The sequence below is a fragment of the Zosterops lateralis genome, assembly GCF_965231275.1.
Source record: "Zosterops lateralis genome assembly, chromosome: 1".
NCBI classification, from domain to species: domain Eukaryota; kingdom Metazoa; phylum Chordata; class Aves; order Passeriformes; family Zosteropidae; genus Zosterops; species Zosterops lateralis.
In genome coordinates this window covers 65,126,073-65,148,957 of record NC_139762.1, presented here as the reverse complement: position 1 = coordinate 65,148,957, position 22,885 = coordinate 65,126,073, and the positions used below count along the sequence as shown (strand labels likewise).

The 22,885-nt window shown below is 38.9% G+C and overlaps 1 protein-coding gene across 1 annotated transcript; it reads left to right on the top strand.

Moving 5' to 3' along the window:
* The first annotated feature begins 2,129 nt into the window (after nt 1–2,129).
* Nucleotides 2,130–16,149, top strand: TMEM170B (transmembrane protein 170B). Its single transcript, XM_083859433.1, has 3 exons — nt 2,130–2,324; nt 9,937–10,107; nt 14,199–16,149. Exons 1-3 carry the CDS (start codon nt 2,228–2,230, stop codon nt 14,327–14,329), a joined length of 399 nt encoding a protein of 132 aa, XP_083715559.1. The 5' UTR covers nt 2,130–2,227; the 3' UTR covers nt 14,330–16,149.
* The last annotated feature ends 6,736 nt before the right edge of the window (nt 16,150–22,885 follow it).

Below are 22,885 nucleotides of genomic sequence, written 5' to 3'. Positions count from 1 at the left end.
TGCCTGGCTTGATACCTACTTGCAGAAATGCCAAGCACTGTCAGCTCCAAAAGGCTGTGGGAGCACTCCCCTGAACCAGACATCCTGCAAAAACTTATCTGAAAAAAATTCGCGTCATTTGGCATCAAGCAGGATATTAGTTGATTTATCTGTTGTGGCTCTTCATCTCTAAATTGCAAATTTTATTACGAGTTGCTTTGCCTCTTCAACCCTTTCCATCAAAGGATGCTGACATAAAATGATGTTTACGAAGTACCGTAGCAAGCAGTGTTGAAGAAATGCCAGCACTCAGTGTGGCCTAGGGATGCATATTTAGGAATGGATGGGAGATGATTACTGGCTTTTACATCGCTAAGCACCGTGCATCCCCTGCTTCCAAAGGCACCGTGTCCAGCCTAAAGACTCTGCTCCTTTATTACATAAAGAAAGCAAAGGCACGGAATAAAGATTCTCTCAGATTTCTAACGTCTTCTAACTTTCAGTGGCTTTAATTTGCAGCCACAGTGGTGGTGGAGCTACGAGGTTCAAAGGGACAGGCGGGGACGTCACGGGGCGTTGCCTGTGTGATAAATGTGACATTGGCATAAAAATTGGTGATAAAAGAATAAAGAAATATATGTTAGATTGGTGTTAATATAAAAATGTGAAAAGGTGTAGTCTGTAGAGAAATTCCCTCCAAGCTAGCCTGCTGCCGTTTCCCAGCCCGAGACAAAGAACGGGACAGGAGCCATCAAGATGAACAAAGACACTGGCCAATCCAGATAAGAATTGGCATCATACTCAGACAGAGAAATTCCTCCACGAACAAAGGGGAATTCTCCACCTGGGACTACACGTCGGAATAACCATGGACTGGTGAGCCCCATCCGCATGTGAAATGACCTTCCCGGAATACAATTTGCAAAGTTTGACAAATCCGGGAAACCCATCAAAAGATGTATTTGGACTATTTGCCGGACTATTCCATGCACCTGTTTCGCCTTGGGACATGAAAACCCCTATAAAACCCCGGGCTGTGATCCGCTCCATGTGGATTTGGGGAATCTGTACCTTAGAGTACAGACCCCTCATCCACCCAGCGCTGCGCTGCAAATCCTATTTGTGGTTTTCTCTCTTTATCGGTGATTGGGATTGTTTCATTAATAAATTGTTTTTTTATTAATCCAATTTTTGCCGTTGCATTTATAACACCTGGATGTTGCCTCGGGATGACAGTCGGGATGACAGTCGGGATAACAGCTCCTCTGCTGCGCCCCGCGCTGTCACTGAGCTGGGGCAGCTGTGGCCCCCCGAGCCCACCCGCCCTGTGCGCGCCGGTCCCTGGGGCTGTCCTGGGCTGTTCCCCCGGGCTCTGGCCTCACGTCCCGCCCGCACTCTCTGGAGCTCCGTGTGCCAAGGCTGTGAGCAGAGAGGTGAAAACACCGCTCTCATCACAATTCACGTTCCGTATTTTGCTCTTCTCCGATGTTTAGACGCACTCAGTAGCATCAACTTAAATATCAGCTTTAATGCCATAGAGTGCTATCTATCACCTTATTTTCCCCTTTCAATCTGCCCATAGGTGCACGTAGATTTTATCTGACACACTTCTTGCTAACGCAAGTTTCCCTGGGCGCCCACGGCATCCCCGGTCTTTCCCGCTCTCTCTGAGTCAAATTGTAATTCCAAATTCTGGTTCTCCCTTTGGTGGGAGGAGCCCGCGCCCCCCCCCCGGCTCCTCCCGCCGCGCCTGCGCGGGGCTGACCCCGCTCCCTCCGCTCCCATCCCGCTCTCATCCCGCTCCCGCCGCCCCGCTCCCCTTCCCGCTCCCCTCCCGCATGGAGCCGCCCGCCTGAGGGACCGCCCGCGGCCGCCCCGCCCTCGCCCCAGGTGATGCCGGGGGCCGGGGCGACGATGCTGCCGGCGGGGCGGCGGCCACCGCTGCTGATGGAGGAGGCGGAGACGGCGGCGATGATGATGATGATGATGCTGCTGGTGATGATGATGATGATGCTGGGCTCCACCGCCCGGCCCTGCCCCTGAGCGGCGGCGGGGAAGCGCCAGCGGCCGGCTGCTCTCCCCTCCCCTCCCCTCCCTCCCCTCCCCGCCCGAGATCGCCGCCCGGCCGCCGCCTCCCCCACTCCGTCCTCGATGTCTCCCCCGCGGCGCGGAGCTCCCCTCGCCGCCTCCCCGCCCTCTCGCTCCTCGCCGCCGTCTCCCTCCCGCCCCGCGGCCCGGCGGCGGCACCATGAAGGTGGAAGCGGGAGACAACTCCATGATCAACCTGTCGGTGCAGCAGGTGCTGAGCCTCTGGGCTCACGGCACCGTCCTCCGCAGCCTCACGGGTAACGGGGCCGGGCTGTGCCGGGTGCCCCGGAGCACAATGGAGGGCGGGGGGCGGCGGTGGTCTGTCTCCCTGTGTGCTGCGCCCAGGGAGGGATGGTGTTGGTGTTCTCCAGTCTCTCCGGGTGCCTACGTGCGTGTACTGTGAGCAGGGCTATCGTGTGTGTGTGTTGTGTGCGCCCCTGCTGTGGGGTCCGAGGGGTCGGGCGGGGTCTGTGGGAGGTGTTGGTTGGGCTGGGGTGTGTGCCCGGTGTCTGGGATTCCTGGGATCCCTGTCCTTTCCTGTGCAAAGGGCATGAGCGTGTGGGATGTGCTCGCTCGCTTTTCTGTGCCCATATATCATAATAATAAAATGATGGCATGGGATGTGTGTGTGTGTATGCGAGTGAAGTGAGGGGCACCTGTGCGTGAGTGAAGGATTGTAGAAAGTGTGAGTGTATAAGTATGTATGGAAGGCTAGAGTATGTTTGTGGAGGTGGTTGGGTTTTTGTTTTTTCCCCCTTGTGGATATATGCTCATTGGCATTTGACAGGGAGCTATAAAAAACCAACTAGAAAACCATAAAACTGAATGTGGAGAATCGGAGACTTCCCCCACTACCCCTGAGTTTACCTGTGGACAAGGAGACCTGTGGGAGTGAGTGAGATGGCAGCTGTTTTCTGACAGGTAGTGGTAATCTTAAGCATCTGGGATTCTTAAAGACTGAGCTGTGACGAAGAAATTCTGTGAGCCAAGGTAGAGTCAGGTCCCCACCCTCTGTTAGGAGAGGGGAGTTTTGGCAAAACTGGCTTTTTTTCTGCTCAGTCTCAGGCTGAAAAAAGAGTGTGGACTACTGTGAGACCCAAGGCATACAGTCTTCTGTATATATCTTCTCTTATTCTGTCCATGTGTAAGGAAAAACATCAGCTTCCAGCTCTGAATAAGCAGAGATTGGGTGTCAGTAGCAGAGATGTAACTGAATAAATTCTTTCTGCTCAGTTGTAGGAGTGTATTAGCTGGTGACAGATTAGTGGAAAATGTTGAGTAGGGGTAGGTTTTAAACAGTTATGGAAATATTCTAATACATATGAAAGAGTATTATGTCATCTTTTTGCACTCCATAGTAATGGATATATTTTGTTTTCTTTTTTAATCTTTTAAAGGTGGAAGAAGTGTGATGGAAATAGAAGTGGGATGAAAATAGAGGTGTAGCTGAAGCAAACAGTGATCATCTTTCTTGTTCTTTTAACTTTCAGGATGCTTCTTAGTGTAATAAAAAATATTAACCTTTTCATATTTATCTGATCTGTGAACTTTGTAGCGTGTGTCTGATAATTAAAGTTTCCAGGTATTAGTGTGGTGACACACCAAATACAGCTCACTTCCTGAGCAATGACTTAAACAATCCTACTTTAAAAACTTGTACACTTAAAGGAAAAAGTTTCACAATGGATTTCAACTTGCTTTGTGCCAGACATCCTCTATAAAGTTTTTCTTACTAGATCATTATGCAACATAGGCGTTTCTATGAAATTCTCTTCCGAGGGTTAAAATCAGCTCATTTCTCAATGCTTTTGCAATAAGATGAGGGCTTGCATAAGGCATTTTTAATGTGGAATGTTTTTGCTTTTTAACTTTAAAAATATGAAAAAAAAAAATTTATCCATCATAGTATTGTTGGACAATGTGTCACTGCCAGTTGTAGTTGCAATTTCTAAATTGGTGCTTAAATGCAGGCTGACATTATAACCTTAGCCTGTTCAGCTGAATGTTCTCATGGACTGTCAACAGTTCAAAACTTGCACTGGATTTAAAAATCTTTTCCACAGGATAGAATATATATTAATATAATCACTGATATTAACAAAAAGCTGAACTAGTTACATAGGCCCTTTCCTTACTACTTATCAAAGTAAACTTTGTTCAAAACCAGAAATTCTGTTCTCTTCCCTGCTAAGAAAATAGGTATGTGAATGAGTTTATCTTCTTTGACTGCTTAATCCATTCACTTTTGTGCCTCTGTTAGGTATAAGGAGACACTTCTCCAGAATGCTGAGAAAAGAAAATCATTAATGTACCATGTTCTATGAATATTCAAGACTGCCCTGTGTCTACTTTTGGACTTAAAGTTGTGGTCTGGATTGGACTTTTAAGTTGCTCAAGTAAAGATTTGTCTCCTTTAGATAAACCACGTTGATTATGTTTTCACTAACATGTTGCAAAATTTTATCAGCATCCTTCTTAAAAAGACGTTAATTTTCTGAAATTTTCAACAGATTCTTCATATGAGCTCCAGCCTATAAGCCAAGAATGCTTCATACCCATTCATAACTTGGTTTTGGTGGGCTCTTTTCCCTGTTAATGAGAAACTAAAAGATTATTTTTACATGGTATATATGAATCAGACTCAACATAAAAAAAGGAAATCCTGTCTTTTGTTCATGCCCTCAAATACCCAGGAGACCACAGATAAATTCATTGCTGCCACATACACATCACACCCTGTAACAGCTAAAGCTGCAAGTGTTCCTTTTAGCTGAACATAGGCTCATCACCATGGTGTGCTTGGTTCCTATCTTCCTGATCTCTCTTGGGAGGTGGAAGTAAGGCTTTAGTAATCATGGGAGAGGTGGGGTGGCTTTTGCCCCACTCTTTGTCACATCCTCCAATAAATCCCAAAAACACCTCCTTTATATGAATTGGTTGTGTTTTAGAGTTAGGGCTAGATCAGGGTTTACCAGAACAAATCAGATAGCAGCTGAATTTGAACTGAAAAAGGAGAAAAACCCCCTCACTCTTGTTAGTATCCAGTAAAATAAAATTTGTTTAAAGGCTGCTTCCACAATAAAGGACTTGGCAATATTTCTACTAATAGAAGCTCCTAAGCTCCATCCTGTGCTCATTTGTCCCAGATTGTCTGGATTTTCTTTGCTCCCTGTGCTGTTACTTGAGAGGACTAGTCTGTAATTTGAGATTTAAATGCCTCTCAGCAAATTGCTTTTTTCCCACTTAAAGAAGCAAAAAATGTTAGCATCTCCAGACAACAAATTGACTGTATTGTTGATAACTTTGAAAGTGCCACTTAATACAATAATTAAGGACAGGACCTGGTACTGAAGAAAAAAAATGTAGCATGTAAAGAGCTGAGTTACATTTGCAGGTATCATGTGCTGTCACTTCATCTGAGTGCTTTGAGTTCAGAAAGGACAGGAATGTAACATTGCTGGTTTTTCTAATTCTGAATTTGACATGTGCTACCTTGACTTAAATTTGTATTTTTGTATTCTTAGTACAGGTGCTTATTGCTTCACTTACCTCTGAGGCTAATAATAGTAGGCTGAGTTCTGGGCTTAAAATGGAGAGAGAGAGACACTTTGTTTTGGAGTATTCACTTGATTATTGACATGTTGTAGGGAATCAAAACAAGCTTAGAACTAGAGGAAAAGTGTTGAAGATGAAGGACTAAGGAGATACTCCATGTTTACTGAAGATGAGTGGCAGTAGGACAGCATAATGATATATATAGAGATAATATTTGAAAATGTTATCATTTATCTACTTTCCTTATGTAAGATGAAGCTGTTGATGGAGTGCAACTTCAAGTCTTGATAAGATGGCAATTATATGAATGTTTTTCGGAACAATAACATGCTTTAAATAGTCTTTTCCTAATTTTTAATGTTGTGTATGCTTACACTAGTATATGTATAATGTGTATCTGTAGTGCATAAGCATAATGTGTACATGATATCTATCTGATATGTATAAATATCAAAATTAACAAACTACTCTAAAACTTGTGCTATTTGACATTAATTACAAGATATTTGAGCCTTGCAGCTTTTCTGATAGGAAAAAAATCCCCAACTAAGGCGAACCAGAGGAAAAGAACATAAACACTGTCTTAAATCTTCTTTTCAGTTTAAACACTAAGAATTTTATACATGAAAAACATATCTCAGTTGTTCTTACTAGAAGAGCTGTGACACCTTTGCAATATACTGAATGTCACTGTACTTGTAAATTACTGGCCCTTCCCTAGTTCCTGTATTTCTGTAGGAACTGTGGAGTTTTGATACATGTGTGTTGTGTTTTGGTGACTTTAAGTAATTTGGATACACTAAAAATAAACTCTGAAATTTTCTTAGGGGCAAGCAAAGGAAGTGGCAAGCATTTGGGTGTTGTGTTTTTTGGTTGGTTGGGTTTTTGTTTGGTTTTGGTATTTCATTTGGGGTTTTTTGTTGTGGGTTTTTTTTTTGTTTGTTTGTTTGTTTGTTTTGGGGGGTTTTGGGGTTTTTATTATTATTATTATTTATTTTATGCTATTCACGTGTTTTTAGGGATGCTCTTTCAGGGCATGGCTAAATAAACTGAGACTAGGCGAGTATTTGCAACACTCTGACAGATATAGACAAATCATTACCTCCATAACAGCAAAGTACTCTGTCTGCACAGCTCATGTTGTCAAAAGAGCCAGCTAATTAGAATAGCTGCACAAAGACTGAAATTGGACTGTGCTTTTTTTGTCAGAGTAGCAATACATAAATTTATGCTGCTTCAAGGATCAGTCAGTGTATAGGACATAAATAGCTGAGACACTTCAGTCTCACTTCCTCTTCCTTAGAGATACTACAAGTCAATTCAGCAATCAAACTACTCAGTCATTTTTGAACGAGTGAAGTCTTGACTATTTGTGTTCAGAGGTCCATATTCTCTTTCTCTATTTTTTAGTGGCACCTCTCAGTGTTATTCCCAACCCATTCTTTGTATGTTTCAGTGTCTCTCTAACATACTGTTTTTGAGAGTCATCTCTCTTCATGATTCAGGGATTAGATGATACTGAATTTTACGGAACGTGAATAATTCTCTGCCCTCACCATATCAGGGTAGGAGTGTCTGCATTGTCCTCTGGGTGAATGGAGCTTAAGGTCTCCTCTAATTTGCTTGAAAGATTGTCTCTCTCTCCTTACCTTGTTCATCCCTGTTAAACAACTTGTTTGGCTTCATCACTCACAAAACGAGCAGAAGTAAATAAATGGCTGGTTGAACTAGCAGGCATAGAAAGAGTAAATAAAGGAGGATAAGAAAGGATAACTTCTGGCCTTTCCTAGGGAAGGTGCTTGGAAGTGATTTATCCTGTTTCAGCTCCTAAGACCTAGGTGATATTTTAATGAAGGGAAGTCATAGTTTAACAAAGCTCCAGCTGCTTTTGTGTCAAACAAGGAATATTTCTGGATCTTCTCTAATTTCCTTTTCAATATGCCTGCTGCTTTTAAGGAGTAGGAGGAGAAAGTGTGTAGCAAAGAACTGAAGTTTATATTTCTTTAGCCCACAGAACATTTTGGTGCTGGTTCTATTCTCGGGCCTCTTGCCCTAAATATAAAGTGGGGGGTGATGCTAATTTTCCTTGAGCCTTATTTGGAACATAAATAAGACTGAAGATAGTTGCTCACTGTGGAGCTATTTTGTTGTGTTAGAGTTTGTAAATATTTTTGGTTTCTTAGTTACAGGGGAATAGTTAGCCTTCCCATAAGCTTTCATTTTCTTCTAAAAATACAATCATCCTAGTGAGTTTTCATAAGACTGCAAGTCATTTGTCTTTTCTACCTGATAGAGATTGACAATGCCTACAAACACTGATTTCCTAAAAGGTGATGCAGTGCCTAAAAAATCCTGTAGAAATTATGGGGTATGACAATGTCAGATTCCCACAGACTTTCTTGATCCAGATTGGTTAATAAATCCTAAGGTTTGTTTCCCTGTTGTCAAACTGTAGGTCTGATAGGGCTGCCATGTTCTATATTGGTAGATCTTTGGTTAATCCTCTTGTTTATGTGCTTCTACTTGAATAACACAATGGAAACACCCAGGCTGTGCTAGTAATGGACAGTAGGAGAGGTTTCCCTCCCACAGATTAGGTCAGTCAATCTTTCTTAATTTCAGTGAGGGGGAGTGTGGAGTGACTACTTGACACTCTTGCCACTGTTCTGTCACAGCTTCTGGGAATGATGAGACATTCATTTAGTGGAACAGTACCATGGTCATTATCCATTTGCCAAGATGTTTGAGACCCATTTCGGGGCCAGGGGTGAAGGGATGGAGGATCTCAGGAGAGCTGTTCCAAGGCACCCTCAGGATGTGGCTGCATTTATCCAGGCACTCAGAAGGAAAAGTTGCACCTTGAACTACAGTTGAAGTGTTCATTTGATGTACATTTTCTGGATGTTTTCCTTGCTGCTCTCTTAAAAGAGCCTTTTGGCTATCATGATTTAGAGGAGTTGATTATCCTTGAGGAGACATAGTGTTGCCGTTTATGCCTGTGTGAAAGGGGAAGGGTTGAGCTACTCCCAAAGTACTGCTGAATAAAAAAAAAAGCTTAAACTCTGTATCTGTGCTATCTATATACATATCCTACTGAAGGTGGACTCCCAGGGCTGTGGTTATTGTATAGCAACATTTTTTTCTCTCCATCTTTTCACAGTATGTTTTGTGCTGCTCAGTATTTTTTAAGGTAGCTGATAGGGTTGTATTTTTTTCTCAGAATAGTTGATATGAGTCAAGCTACATTAATACAGGCTTGCCTCATAAGGAGTAAGTATCTTGCTTTTGTAAGGAGGCTGGACTTTTTTGTTTTGTTCTATTTTTGAGGGGGAACTGCAGCAAAAACTGAATTAATGACAGTGTCATGGGATTATGGAATATGTACCCTAATTTGCTAAATTCTATGATACTTACTTACTGTAGTTGAATTTAAACATTTTTTTAAAATTTTATTTACTCACCGTTTTGATTTATAGAATGCTTTTAGAAAGTGAGAAAGGTTCTTGAGTTATTGTGCAACTCAACTCTATTGACGGTTCCAGCTCTTTTCTTTGAAGAGAAGAATGCTATCATGTCTGCCATTCTTCAAAGAAATGTTTGTGCTCCCAACATTCTCATGATCTGATGCCCTTTTTAGTAATTTTAATAATAGTCACTACCTCTCTCTGAAGTTCTGTATTAAGCTGTTAGAAGCAAGGAGTTAGATGCGTTAAAATTATAGTGTTTTTATTTGCACCTTTGAAGCTAATTTGATGGAACACTCTGTTACAGCTCCTGGGTGTAAATAAACTGAAGTCTTTAATCTCAGTTTTCCTATCTGATGTTACCTGATGCTGTCTGTTATTTGTGTGGATGGGGAGGTTGGGAAACAACAAATGTTCCACACCCACTCCAAAATAAAAACTCACAACCCAAACAAACCCCAAACCAGTTCTTGACTTTTTCCTCCTTCAGTCTTTGTGTCAGAGAATATTTCATTCTGCAGAAGCAGTTACAATGCCTACTAAGAAATTGCAATCAACACAATTTAAAGAAGGCATTAAAGGAATTATGGCTACTTGTAAAAATACTTCTGAATTAAGATTTTTTGCCAGAATCCTTTTATAATTTTTAACATAATACAATTTATGAGAGACTGCTGAAATGGAGAAAGAGTCTTGAGCATGTGCTGATGTTGTCACATGTATTGCTTCTAAGATGGAAATCAATTTTGCTTTTCTCTTACTGTTGATTGTTTGCAATGCTTTAAAGTTTCTTACTTATAAAGTTCTTGTCTAAAAAACATTAACCCTTTATTTGACTGCTTTCTTTCAGAGATGTGGTACTGGGTTTTCCTCTGGGCACTCTTCTCCTCTCTCTTTGTCCATGGTGCTGTGGGAGTATTAATGTTTGTGATGCTGCAGAGGCATAGGCAGGGGAGGCTGATCTCTGTCATTGTGGTCAGCATTGGATTTCTGGGTTCTATAACTGGAGCAATGATAACCAGTAAGTCTGCCTTTTATTCTTGTTTGGGGTGGTTTTTTTGTTGTTGTTGTTGTTGTTTTGGGTTTTTTTCCTTACATATTTTACATCTAACTTCTAAAAAAACAAAACTAAACAAAACTGCTTTTCTTAGTTAATTGTGAATTTTTTATTAAGGATTTTGCAACGGTTATAAAGTGACTTCCCCTGCCCTTCCTCCCCGCCCGCCCCCCCCCCAAAATAAATAAAATTAGGCTTTGCTGATGTTCTAGGTGAAATACTGTTTGGCAAGGGCATCTGCTACAGTGTTTCTTATGGTGTTAGATGAATGGCTACCACTCAGGATACATTTTATATTTCTTGACATTGTATCTCAGATAGATGTGACCATTTTTCCTCTTAAAGCCGAAAGGTTCACAGAGCTGTCGTTAAAAACCACACTTGTGTTTAAAACATTGCAGAAATTAGGAGTGTGTTATGTAGTAAAGTGTGGAAGGGTTACACCTGATCAAATATGACACTAGTGGTGTTTTGAGGAGATGCTGCTCATCTCTCTCCATCTAGAGTTACTGGTATCAGATGCTGCTTGTCCATCTTTCCTGAGAAATTCCGTTGTCTATGTCAGCACTGAAATATGGGCCATAAAACCTGTAGGACATTTTATTCATTCTTTGGTTTTATCATATCCAGCTCTGTTTATCAAACCTATAAATAGACTACAGTAGCTTTCCCAAGCAAGTAGGAGCATGCTGAGTTTTCTGTTGTGGGGGGAAAAATAGTGAATGTTATTTTTTCAGGAAATTTTTTCAATGTTATTTTTTTGCTTGTCTAGAACAGTGCTGGTAAGGAGTTCTCAGCATTAAAATCCATGTGTTAAACAGTGCCTACGTTAACTGAGCAGTAGTTTCTGGCCCAAAATCTTCAGTGTTGCATAAAAAATTGCCTAACTTGAAAGATCTCTGAGGGTAAGGAACCACAAATCTAGCAACCACCATATAATCAGAAGGCAAAACTTCCCACCTTTTGTTTTGGTTTTCCTGTGTTCTGCCCAGGTTATCAGAATAGTGGTATCACTTTCAGCTTTGGACACATTCATAGAGGATTTGTGACAGATTATTTCTTACTGCTGCTGAAAGACCTTCCTGACTATTCTTTTACAAGGTTAAATAAAAATGCAGATGTCATGAGAAGTTTCACTAAGACTTTCCTCAAAACATTGTTTTAATTGCTACAGATTTCTCAGCTTAGAATTTCCACCATTTAATGCAGTATAGATCGCTATAACTATTTTTTGTTGGGTTTTTGAAGGAGAAGGTCAGGTTTTTTGGGGTTTTTTTTTGCTAAGATAAGTTAAAACTAATTGAGTGCCTTATGTTAAATGTTACACTGAATTTTGTCTTAGGATTAAAATGGCAGTGGCCTGTTACAAGGTCAGCCATGCATCAGCATTTCTGAAGAACTGAAGTTAAGAAATGTAGTGTTGAAAGATCCAAGCAGAGAACTTTCACAGCTTTCTGTGGGTGGGGAGGTTTCAGGATCAGTGTCTCTCAAATGAAATTACTTTGTGTCTTTTATCTTTGCATAAGAAGAGGAGCAACACAGTTGTATTTTTGGCACCCAGTTTTGCAGGTCAAATCATTTAGCACATAAGCAGTCCTGTTTGTGTGCATATTCATCTGAGAACTTCTCTAGAAGCTTAGACTGTAGACTTGTTATGCTGCTCCCAAAGGTTTTGCACAGAGTATTGCAACTTGCTTAGGCAAGTACTTTTACCTTGAAATATTTTTTGTTTCTGGCCAGAACTCAGTTGTTTCATCCTGAAAGAAATTCTATGGGGAGCTTTTGAAGGCAAATTATGGTGATCAAATATTAAAGAGGATTTTTAATAGCTATTGTGTTGCAAACTGAGAGATGCAAATTGAAATATCAGCTATTTGAGTATGCCTGGTCCAGTGCTTAAGAAATTGAAATAGCAAACTGACTTCAGTTTCCACTCTGTATTTCCAGTCTTCTGCACTGTTTGTGTAGGAGAATGAAGGCAGTATAGACTCTGGCACAATGTAAGTTTAATTTTGCTCAGGGAGATTTTTCAAACTTTCTGATGATCTGGACCTTTTTACCAAGCAGGAGACTCTTCCATTTCTAAGCTTTGACAAAATCATGGAAATTAGAGATTATTTAAAAAGGTATTGAAAAATACTAAAAATTACTAAAAATTATCAGGAGGGGATACAGAAAAAGAAAAACCAACAACCAAAAAATCTAAAACCAAAACCCAACAAAACCACAAAAAATAAACAAACACGCACAAAATAACAACCGAAAAGAAATCCCACCAAGACAAACAAGAATATATAAATACCAGGCAGCTTAAGGCAAGGACTTCAGCTGTATTTGATCCAGTAGGGTCTGTCCTTCCTCCTCTTCCCCAGCACACTCCTTTTTGGTGACATATTCTCATTTCCCTCGTTGGCAGCCTGTTGTACATACTTTTGGCTCTATACTAGCTGTTCTGGGTTATGCATTACAGGTTGTACTGCACACTGTTATTTGTATAATAATACATAATTAGCAAACTACAAAATTTTTATTGTTTTATTCTGGATACTTCCCAGAGTATCTCAGTGTTTTCTCAAAGCCCAAAATTTCTGTTATTGATCTACTAGTGACAATTCTGGTACACATTTTTGGCCAATCTGAATTTGCTTTGAGAGTTCAATCTGAAAAGTAATTTTAATGTCAGTAGTGGGCTCAGTCTAAAGGATCTCTTTCAGTTTTTGACAGCAGCTAGCCAAGGAACAAATGGAAAAGCTTATGAAAGGTAGCTGAGTGAAATACCGTAAGGCTAGCCTTCTGCTGTGATATTTTGCCTTGAATATTTCAGACAAAATATACTTACAGAATATGTGGGGGGTTTTTTGTTTGGGTTTTTTTGTTTGATTGTTTTTTAAACAATAAAAATAAATTAACCCTGAAATTGCCTAACAGTATGATTAATAGTGTTTTTAAGTACTGTTATGGCCAAAATCATTAGTGAATTCTACTCTTCCTAAAGCTATTGTAAAACTGAGGTGTTACTTTTTGAAGACATCAGGTGATTCAGATGCTGATTGTACTTTCAGAAAATCTGTTGGGACTCAGTGTATTTCTGTGTCACTAATGGATTTTTGATCACTCCAGCAGACTATTCCTGTTAGTTACTGTGCAAAACAAAACAAAAAAAAATCCCTTTTTTTAACTCTTGCATATTTAAAAAAATTGTGATGACTTTTCAGTTCTCCTTGAGCCTGAAAAAGCCTCTGTGATCTCTGAAGGCATTTAATTATGACTCCATTGCATCTGAGACAATGCATACTGAGGATGTACAATTAAGTGTTGGGTTTGGTTTTGGTTGATCCTGGCCTCTTGATATTATATTTCAAATGTGAATATGCACACAACTGTACAAGAAAAATGATCTGTTGAGTTTGTTGGTTTTTTTAATGTGCTATAGCTCAAAATCTAATTGTATTGGTTAGAAATTTCCTCTCATACACATTTATAGAAAAGACTGCAATACTTTGACCTTTTTCATGTTTTGCTGGATTTGCTAAACAATTGTTAACAATTCAGTAGTTTAAGTCAAAATAAACTCATGTCGTGTGACAAGTTTATTCAGCTGAAATATTAAATGAAGCTGGCAAATGTGTGTTTATAATTGTTTTGTTGACACTAGCTTTATTGTTCTTGTCTTCTCCCTTCCTATACAAAACCACTCTTCAGATTTGATAATTTTTTAGAGGACTGTCTTGCTACCTTTTCAAACTGGCACAAGGCAAAAAATGTTTTAAAAAAAATAAATTTGAAGGTGCATACAGGGAAACAAGAAGATTCAATTTTCTTAAGTCAAACTGATAATGGAAAAGTTGATCTAGTTCAATTGGGAAATCATTCCTGAAGGTTATATATAGCTATAAAAATAAAAGCAAGGCTGGTAATTGTGTAATGCCATGAAGTAATAGAATGTTTGGTAATGTTCTATAAATAGCTGACACGTAGACAGAGAAGATAATTTGTCACATATTTCAACCTTGGCTTTTTCTGTGGTTGATCTTTGTTTTCCTTTTGATTCTTAGGTGCTGCAGTAGCTGGAATTTACAGAGTAGCAGGAAAGAACATGGCTCCCCTAGAAGCTCTTGTCTTTGGCGTTGGACAGACAGTACTGACATTAATTATCTCCTTTTCAAGAATTCTTGCAACACTTTGAAACTAATGTAGAAAGGGGGGAGATAAACGTCTTTAATCTGGAGAGAGGCTTCCTGAGAGTGGATTCGTCAGCTTATGAACTCGAATTCTAGTGCAAGAGGAAGAAGCTATGTGGAAATTGCACTACAAATCTCGAGGCTCAGTCAAATGAGCAGGCTGTCCTCTAGCGTTGGAACTGCTGCACTCCTGCACTGCGCCTTAATGTGCCTCCGACACGGGCCAGGGGGGATCCCTGTGTGCCCAGCAGACACGGAGCACCTCCAGCAGCTGCCAGGCAGGGCCATACTTGGTGATGGGATCACTGTCCTTGACACCTTGGAATGAAATAGAGAGGGGCTGTCCTGAAAAGTTGCTCCATGTGCCAAAGTTGGGGTTTAGTTCTGAGCGGGTGGCTGGGTAAGCTCTGGAATGTAGAAGAATTCTGTGAATGTGCACAATTCTCCTTGAATTCAGGTGAAATAGCAAGATAACTGAATTTGTGTATTAGAAGAATCTCTTTGAATGCTGAATATTCTTGTTCAGCATTCAAAACAACTGTTGGATCTGTTTCAAAATGTAGATTAATTTTAATGGGGTTTAAAAACCACAGCTTTAACAACCCTGATATAATTAGCACGGTGTGAAGAATGGTCCATGGCAGTTTTCTTCTTTGGCACATTTATTTGTGATTTTAACCTGTCAGAAATCAGGAGTTTAAGGAGACTGTATGAAGGTTACTAAGTACAAGCTGTTGTGTATGCACAAACAAATCTTAAACTGATGTTTTCCTCAGAATTACTTTGTCTTAAGCATACAGATGGTTACCAGCCCTTCTGCAAACCTCAGAAAAAGGGTACTCTTTGCAAATAAACTCCCTATATTTAATTAAGCACTGGTAGGACCCTTACCCCTACATGGATTCTGTAAGGAGCACACAAATATAAAAAAAAACTCTCAGAGAATACACCTATGAGGAAAATGGAGTGGGGTAACAATACGATATGTTGGTTTTCTAAGGAACAAAAATATCAAGTGTAATAAAATAGTTACCATACTCCAAAAATTTAAGTGGGGCAGCACTAATGTATTTACTACCTTGTTTCTGAACACTTTATATCTTTGGAAAGGTTAAGATACCTGGAACTTTCAAATACTTAGCTTTCAGTAGGTTGTGCTTTTCTAGTTTAAAAGGGACTGAGTGGTGTTGTGCATGTGAAATGTCATAAATGTGAATGTTTGGAGTAAAGAGAAATTTTAAGTATAATGACTAATTATTTATGAAATACAAAATTTAAAGGGCATAAAGTTCTGTGAAGAATAAGGAGTCTTTTACACCTTTTCTCAACTAAATGCTTTTCAGCAGTAGTCTCTTAATGATGACGAGGAGTAAATGACTCAAAGGTTTTGCTGTTATGATGTCAAAAAGAACTTTCAGGACTGTCACAAACACTGGCACCTACTGCACACCTAAAAGAATATGTTTAAAATACAACTTGCAATCCAGTCATTGCTTAGTACTTCAAAATAAAATGAATTAACTTGTCTGCCTTTATCTTACTCCACATACATTTCTGTAAAGTTCTAGGAATGCTAGTGTTATTTGTTTTCTTTAAAAGCATCAAAGTCTTGTTTGGAAAGCATCCCAAGTTATGGGCCTTACAGGGAACAAGTTAAAATATAGGTTTATAAACATTTTCAGTGTTATTTTTACTTTTAATCACTTTAAAAATGTGGCTGAGTACATATGCTCTCACTGTGTTTGAATGTCTTCAAAATTTTTTTTTTTATTATTTTTTATTTTTTTATTTTTTTGTCTTTTTTACTTTCTGCGTATACTTTTTGGCACACAACCATTGCACTTTAGTAGACAATGAAATTACGACATCTGTAACAAGCAATTGAAACTTCTCCCCATTGTCTTAAATTGTGAGTATTAAGGTATTTAAGTCAAATTGAATAATAAAGTAATTGAAGATATTTCTCCTAATGTGCCTTGTTACATATATGTTTAAGGGAGAGGATTTTAAAAATTGTCACATCTTAATTCTTGTTCTATTTTGATTATTTTTAATCAATTTGGTTACTTGATACGGTGTCTTGTTCAACAGACTTTAAGACATTTTATTTGACAATGTAGAAATGCTTGTCTGGATCAAAACCAATTGTATCATGAAGCACTGTGTTCAGTAATTTAGATTATATCACACTGAAACTTATTCACAAGTTCCAAATTTCCTTGAACATCTCAATTCTTATTTCTTGTAGGAGGCTGTTGTGCTGCCACTGGTCAATGGCTTGCTGTCTTTCACTAAGTTACACTACAGCAGACTGCTGCTAACTGATGAGATACATATGCTTGTATTGATGAACTTCATTCTTCATTTTAATTACTGTGCCAATGAAATTGTTGCTATTGTAACTTTCCCCCTTGGACAAGGAGGCATCTTTGCAGGTTTTAAGCCACCTTTCTCTAAATAATTTTTGTTGCATAGGTTGTTGTACTCACTTTTAAAATGTTGTCATGTGCTTAGTTGTTTTTTGCATTATATGGCATTATTGCCTGGCAACAAGGGACAAGCAGATAATATAATGCTTAAGTGGCCTAACAGGGACAAGGCTTTATTTGACAAAAGTTTGTTTTCAACTGTTTCTTGTGAGGAGTTTATAATGAAAAAAAATTGTCTGTGAAGTATTCTTTGATCACAGCATGAACGTACTGCTTAATAATTCCAGCAGTGAAAGAAAGTGTAAGTGGCCTTATGTCTGCAAAACTTGGAACTTTCATTCCATTTCCCTAGACACAGCATTGTTAAGCATAAGGTGCTTTAGTCAGTATGTGTGTATATATATATTTATATATATATATGAATGAATAGTGGCTTTGTGGGGTATCTCTTAGCTGACACAGACTAACAACTGAAATAGCTTTTCCAAGAAAAATAAAATTACTTCAGATAGCCTCCCCTCCCCCTGCCCCTCTTAATTAAGCTACAAAGATATCTTGTGTGTGAATGGCACTGATGGTACCCTTGCTCCTCTTGGACAATACAGTGTTGTCCACACAGGATATTTTAGCACTATCTTCAATCAGCTCTGCCTGTCTCTGCATTGTATCACTGGGCACATTCTGCATTGTGCAGAACAAATAACGCATCAGCACAGTTTAATATTTGGAAGAAGGGGAAGTATTGAATATATTGTTTAATATAGAAAAGCTACTGTTTTTTAAGAAGCTGCTGCTATCAAAGATTTAAACATTCCACACACTTTCAGTTTCTCAGTATGAACATAGAAGTATAGAATACTAGGTTGGAGGGGACCTCAATGATGGTGTGGTCCAACCTTTTCTGTCAATAGCATGGTCTAGACAAGGTAGCCCAGCACCCTGACCAGCCAAGTCTTTATAGTGTTCAATGCTGGGGAGTCCAACACTTCCCTGTGGATTTTGTTCTAATGGTATTATTTTAGTGTCCAGTTGGAATGTCACAATGTGATTTGTACACATGACCCCTCATCTTTTCCATGTGATTGCTTGTAAAAAGGGAGTCTCTTCTTTGTAACCACACTTGGAAAATTGGAATATAGTGATAAAGGCTCCCTTAAGCCTTCTTTCTTCAAAGCTGAATGAACCCAGTTCTCTGCCTTTACTCATACATCAGGCTTCTCAGACCTTTGATTATCACTGTGGCCTTTCCCTGGACCCTTTCTAGACTGTCCATGATATTTTGGGTTTTTTGAATATCAGGGACCAAAGCTGAACCCAGAGGACCCAGTATTGCAGGTGTGGCCTGACAAGTGCTGAGTGAGATAATGGTGATTTTATCTCTGCTAGTGATGCCCCTGTTGAGGTAGTTCCATCATGTCAATGGTCCCATTGGCTTTCTTTGCCATAACAGCACACTGCTCACTCGCAGGGAGCTGCTTGTTCACCAGGGCCTCCAGATCCCTTTCCACAGAGCTGCTCCTCACACAGGTCCATCCCAGCCTGTGCTTCACTCCTGGATTATGTTTTGCCAAGTGCAAGATCATTCCCTTGTCCTTGTTGAACTTCTTAAGGTTCTCCATACATCCTATCAATGTCCTTTTAGTTCTCAATGTGTATTTTTCTGCTTTTCCATCTCTAGTACACTTCTGGCTCTGAGTAGATTCAGAGGTTCGCAGTTAAGCCAAGGAGGTCTCTTGCTCTGCCTCTTTCCTGACCTTAAAGGTGATGAACTGGTTTAGTGTTTGCAGGAGACTGTTGGTGAAAAACTCCCAGCATTAACTAACTTCTTTATCAACCATGGCATCCCTTCCCATGGGCTCTGAGCATAGTGAAGTTTGCTTTTCTAAATCTAAAATGTTTGTTTTAACATTGACCTTCAGCATGCTCAGCAGGATCCCACTACTGTGATCATGGCAGCCAAGGCTATCACTGACTGGAATTTTACAAAGCGGGTTTCCTTGGCTTCTGAGTAGCAAGTCCAGCAGGGCCTCACCCTTGATTGGCATATCTAACCATCTGTACTCCAAATATGTCCTCTATATGCTCCAGGAACTTGATGGATAACATGTGGGCTGCTGTATTGTTCTTCCGACAAGTTTCAAGGCAGCCAAAATCACCCATAGAACCAGTTCTGTTGACCCAAAGCTGTCTTGAGTGACCCAAATACTGATAAATTGATATTATTTCCTTGGTTTGGAGGTCAGTAGCAGATGCCTACTTGGAGATTCCCCTTGGAGATGACCTCTCTGGCCTTGACTTGGACATATAATAGAGCATCCACACAATTTCTGTGCATTGGTATGCATATACTGGAGGTGGTTGCTCTTTTGGTTCTCATCTTGGGAGGCAGCTAAAGAACATTTGGCACTGATCTGGTTGGCTTGACTTATTCCCCAAATCAAAAAAAAAAAAATGTTTTGATTAAAAACCTGCAGCTATGTTTCAGGAAAAAAAATCTTCCAAATAATTATTGTCTTTATTTTTTCTGAGTAAATTTGAGTTTATGAAATTAAGCTATGTGCTGTGGCTAGCCATGATTTGCTGTCGCCTTTTTTTTTTTTTTTTTAAAGAAACCAATAATTTAATCAGCCATCCATTATCATGATCATCCATCAAAAATTATCTAAGGAAGTATTTTCTTTCAGGAACACACTTTCTGTCACTTCTAATTGTTCATCTTGTAGTTGCTGAAGATGTTAGGAAGCTACTGCATGAATCCTAGCAGGATTTGACAGCTGTTGAAAGGAATGGATAGTATGTCTTTTTGTGCTTCTGTGGACTGGAAAACACCAACTGTAAGGCAAAGTAAATACTGAAGAGACTTTTTCAGTAAAATAAACAATAGTTGATTGATACAAATGGCATTCCTTTTAATTTGAGACCTAACACTCTTGGTTTACTTGAGATACCAACACTGTAAAATCCATTCTGGATTATACATCAATATAAAGTATATGGGGGCTAAAACCTTTTAAAATTGCTTGGCTAGAGGTTTTACTTGTTTGAAATGTGCCTAAATTTTATACAGATAATGAACTTCTGAAGGTCCTTAATATTTTGGCTGTTTTAGAGGATAATCAAGTATCTGTAGAACTTAACTTTTGACTGTGACAATATATAGAATAGCACACAACTCTTCAGAAGTGCTTACAGAAACCACTAAGAATAAATACCTATTTTGCAGTTAGAAAAAGTATTTAGGATCTGTACTGATAGCATTAACAGTTGTAGTATAAGCTTTACAAATACAAATATTATAACCATTTGGATATGGCTGAACAAATAGGAGGAGAGGAAAATAGGAATTTGAAAATTTTTTAAAATAACAAAGATAAAAAATATCCATTAGTCCTCTGACAGACTTGTGCTGCTTAAAACAGCTTTTCATCAAGCATGACTTAAACAGTAGAACATTGTTGGTATCTCACCATAAACTGTCTTGTTGAGAGAATGCATTCATCAAACTTGTATTAGAAATAGGTGTTCATATCTTCACTTTATGGAGTTACCTAAGCTAAAGTGTTGTGATCTAGGCATTGTTACAAAGCTCAAAGATAGCAACAACTGTGATGGAGAAGAGTGATTTAACATTTAGTTGATTTATACTTTGTACAGGACTCTATTAGAGTGTGCAAAAGGTACTTGTTTTGAGTTGTAGATGTACTGCATGCTCATGTAATAGTTTAGCTCCAGGTAAAAAATGATGGCATTTAAGCTGTAAATACTGTATACTACTATATTTTGGGTTTTTTAAGCAACTTTTTTATTTCCCTGTTTGTGTACAGTTCTCTATGTACATATTTAAAAGACCTAAAACAAACAAACCACAATATTTTGAGAAACTTTTGTAGTTATCTTTTGCATTTTAATTGTGTTAACAACCTAAATATGTGCATTCAGCTGTCTGTTTAGTTTGAAGTTTTCATTGCATGCTTTCAGGTTCTTTGAAAAACAGCAATAACAGTTGGACAATTACTTAAAGTAAAACATTCTTCTGCACAATTTCCACTTCCATTCTTTAGAATGTAGACACAGTGGAACAGTTGTCCAATTGTAAGATTTAAAGAATCCTTAAATAGTTATTTATTTTTCTTTTATTTTCTTTTTGGTGGTAGGGAATATCTCATAGTAGCTTGTAAACAGAATTTGCAAGTTAAATATGATTTCTCATGCTCATTTATTTAACTAAAATTTTCTATTAAAATATTTTCATAAACTTTCTGCAGCTTACTGCATGTTCTTCTAAGTAATCATAAACTGTGTGTCAACCTCTGTATGAAATACTCTGATAACACAAGTTTTACATTTTGTGAATCTGGTTGAAATGTACAGGTGTACACATAAAATAAAGCTAAAATTAATAATTAAATGATGTACCTTCTTGTAGACCACAGTGGTCTGTTCCTGCAATTGTCTTAATTGTGATTTATAGATAGAAAAACCCCTCACTGGTACCTGTGTTAGCACAAGACTGAAGTGGGTTGTGGGCAATACCTTCATTTCTCCATTTCCACACACAGCTTTGTAACTTGTGGCCTCTGTTTCTTATAGTTAAACTTTGCATTTGGAGGAAAAAGTGCCTGAGCAAATGAAACATCTGTAAATGGCTAGTTACAGCAGAAACTGAGGCAGCTGCTTCTGTGGTTATAGTAAGGATTTGTTTATGCAACTGGGTGTATGTAGTTTAGAAAACAAATTGCTTGCAGAAATGAGAACCAGATTGATATAGTTCATCAAGTTAAACCAGCTCACAATGGAAAGCTATTTAGGAAAAAAATGCTTAGTCAACATGATGTAAATGTTTTTTATAGTTTTCTTTTGTTTTTCTTTTCTGTTTTGTTTTGATTTTTGGGTTTGTTTTTTTTTTTTAGTCCTGCTGAGGTATATAGCTGCTAGTTATTCCTGCTTTAGTCCCATGTACTTAATTTTTAAGGAAGAGTAATTCACCGTGATTAGTCATTATCTCTTGGAGATGCCATTTTGACAGACTGTCGGGTAAGCTTTGTATTGCTTACTTTAAAGGAAAAAAGAGTTTGATTTGCTTTATATTTTCTTAAATAATCTGTCTGAGAACATTCACTAGTAAATCTGTGTGTCTTCTGTGGAGACTGAAAGTACTGCTTTTAGAGATGGCATCACAGGACCTGACTTAGGAAGTGCTTAAGTGGCTTCAGAAAGTATAAAACCAGATTGCTCTGTATCAAAGTAGTGATGGGTTGTGGGATTTTTTTTTTTTTTTTTTTTTTTTTTTTTTTTTTTTTTTTTTTTTTTTTTTTTTTTTTCTGGTGCATTCGAAGTTTTGGTTTTGGGTTTTTTTAATTTGTAAGTTAAAGTTGCTTTCAAGATGAGCTTTTACTCTGAGTGATGGAGGCACAAAAAGGGAAATCTATCTAGAGGAAAGGATTAAAAATACCTGAATCTTCTGATTATAAAGTCTGGAGGAACTTGTGTAAGGCACAATGAAATGCTGTGTAAAAGTATCAGCTTTCAGTGAGGTACCTGCCTCTGCAGAACAGCTGGGTACCCTCTGGATCTGCCTCTGCGCACAGCAGGGATGTTTCACTGCCACCCTGCTCCTGGCTGCCTGCCCTGGACCTCTGCGGGAACGTGTGAAATCTGAGCTGTGTCCCCAGCGAGAGCCAGGGGACAGCATGAGCTGAGAGCACGAGAGCTGCTCCAAGGTAAGTCATCTTTGTGCCCAAACTGGAGGCCTCACTCTGGGAAGAGCCATGTCCAAATGCTATTTCCAGTACCCCAGAACGGCTCATTCACAACTGATTTTTTTTCCTTCTTAAAAAATAAGATGTGCTTATTTTTAAGACACATATTCTCCCAAAGAACAGATTTTCTTGTTTTCTGAGAAGCCTAGTTTCAGGCAATGTTGTAAAGCATTGCATCTTACATTGCTTCATAGAAAGGTTTTTAAATCAGTTTCACTCTTCGTGACACACAAGAGAAATAATATGTCAACTTTAGAATGCCAAAAGGAAGTAGCCTGGTGGGTTGGCTGCTACCAGAATAAAACTGTGTTAAAGTGTTCTACATTTTCTAACATATATAATATGTCTACAAACATATATGTAAATATAGACA

Excerpts from the sequence above, each read along its gene's own strand:
- TMEM170B (XM_083859433.1), top strand. The coding sequence starts at position 2,228 with ATGAAGGTGGAAGCGGGAGACAACTCCATGATCAACCTGTCGGTGCAG. Across the intron at positions 2,325-9,936 it reads CGTCCTCCGCAGCCTCACGG|AGATGTGGTACTGGGTTTTC; the intron begins GTAACGGGGCCG and ends GCTTTCTTTCAG. Across the intron at positions 10,108-14,198 it reads AACTGGAGCAATGATAACCA|GTGCTGCAGTAGCTGGAATT; the intron begins GTAAGTCTGCCT and ends TTTGATTCTTAG.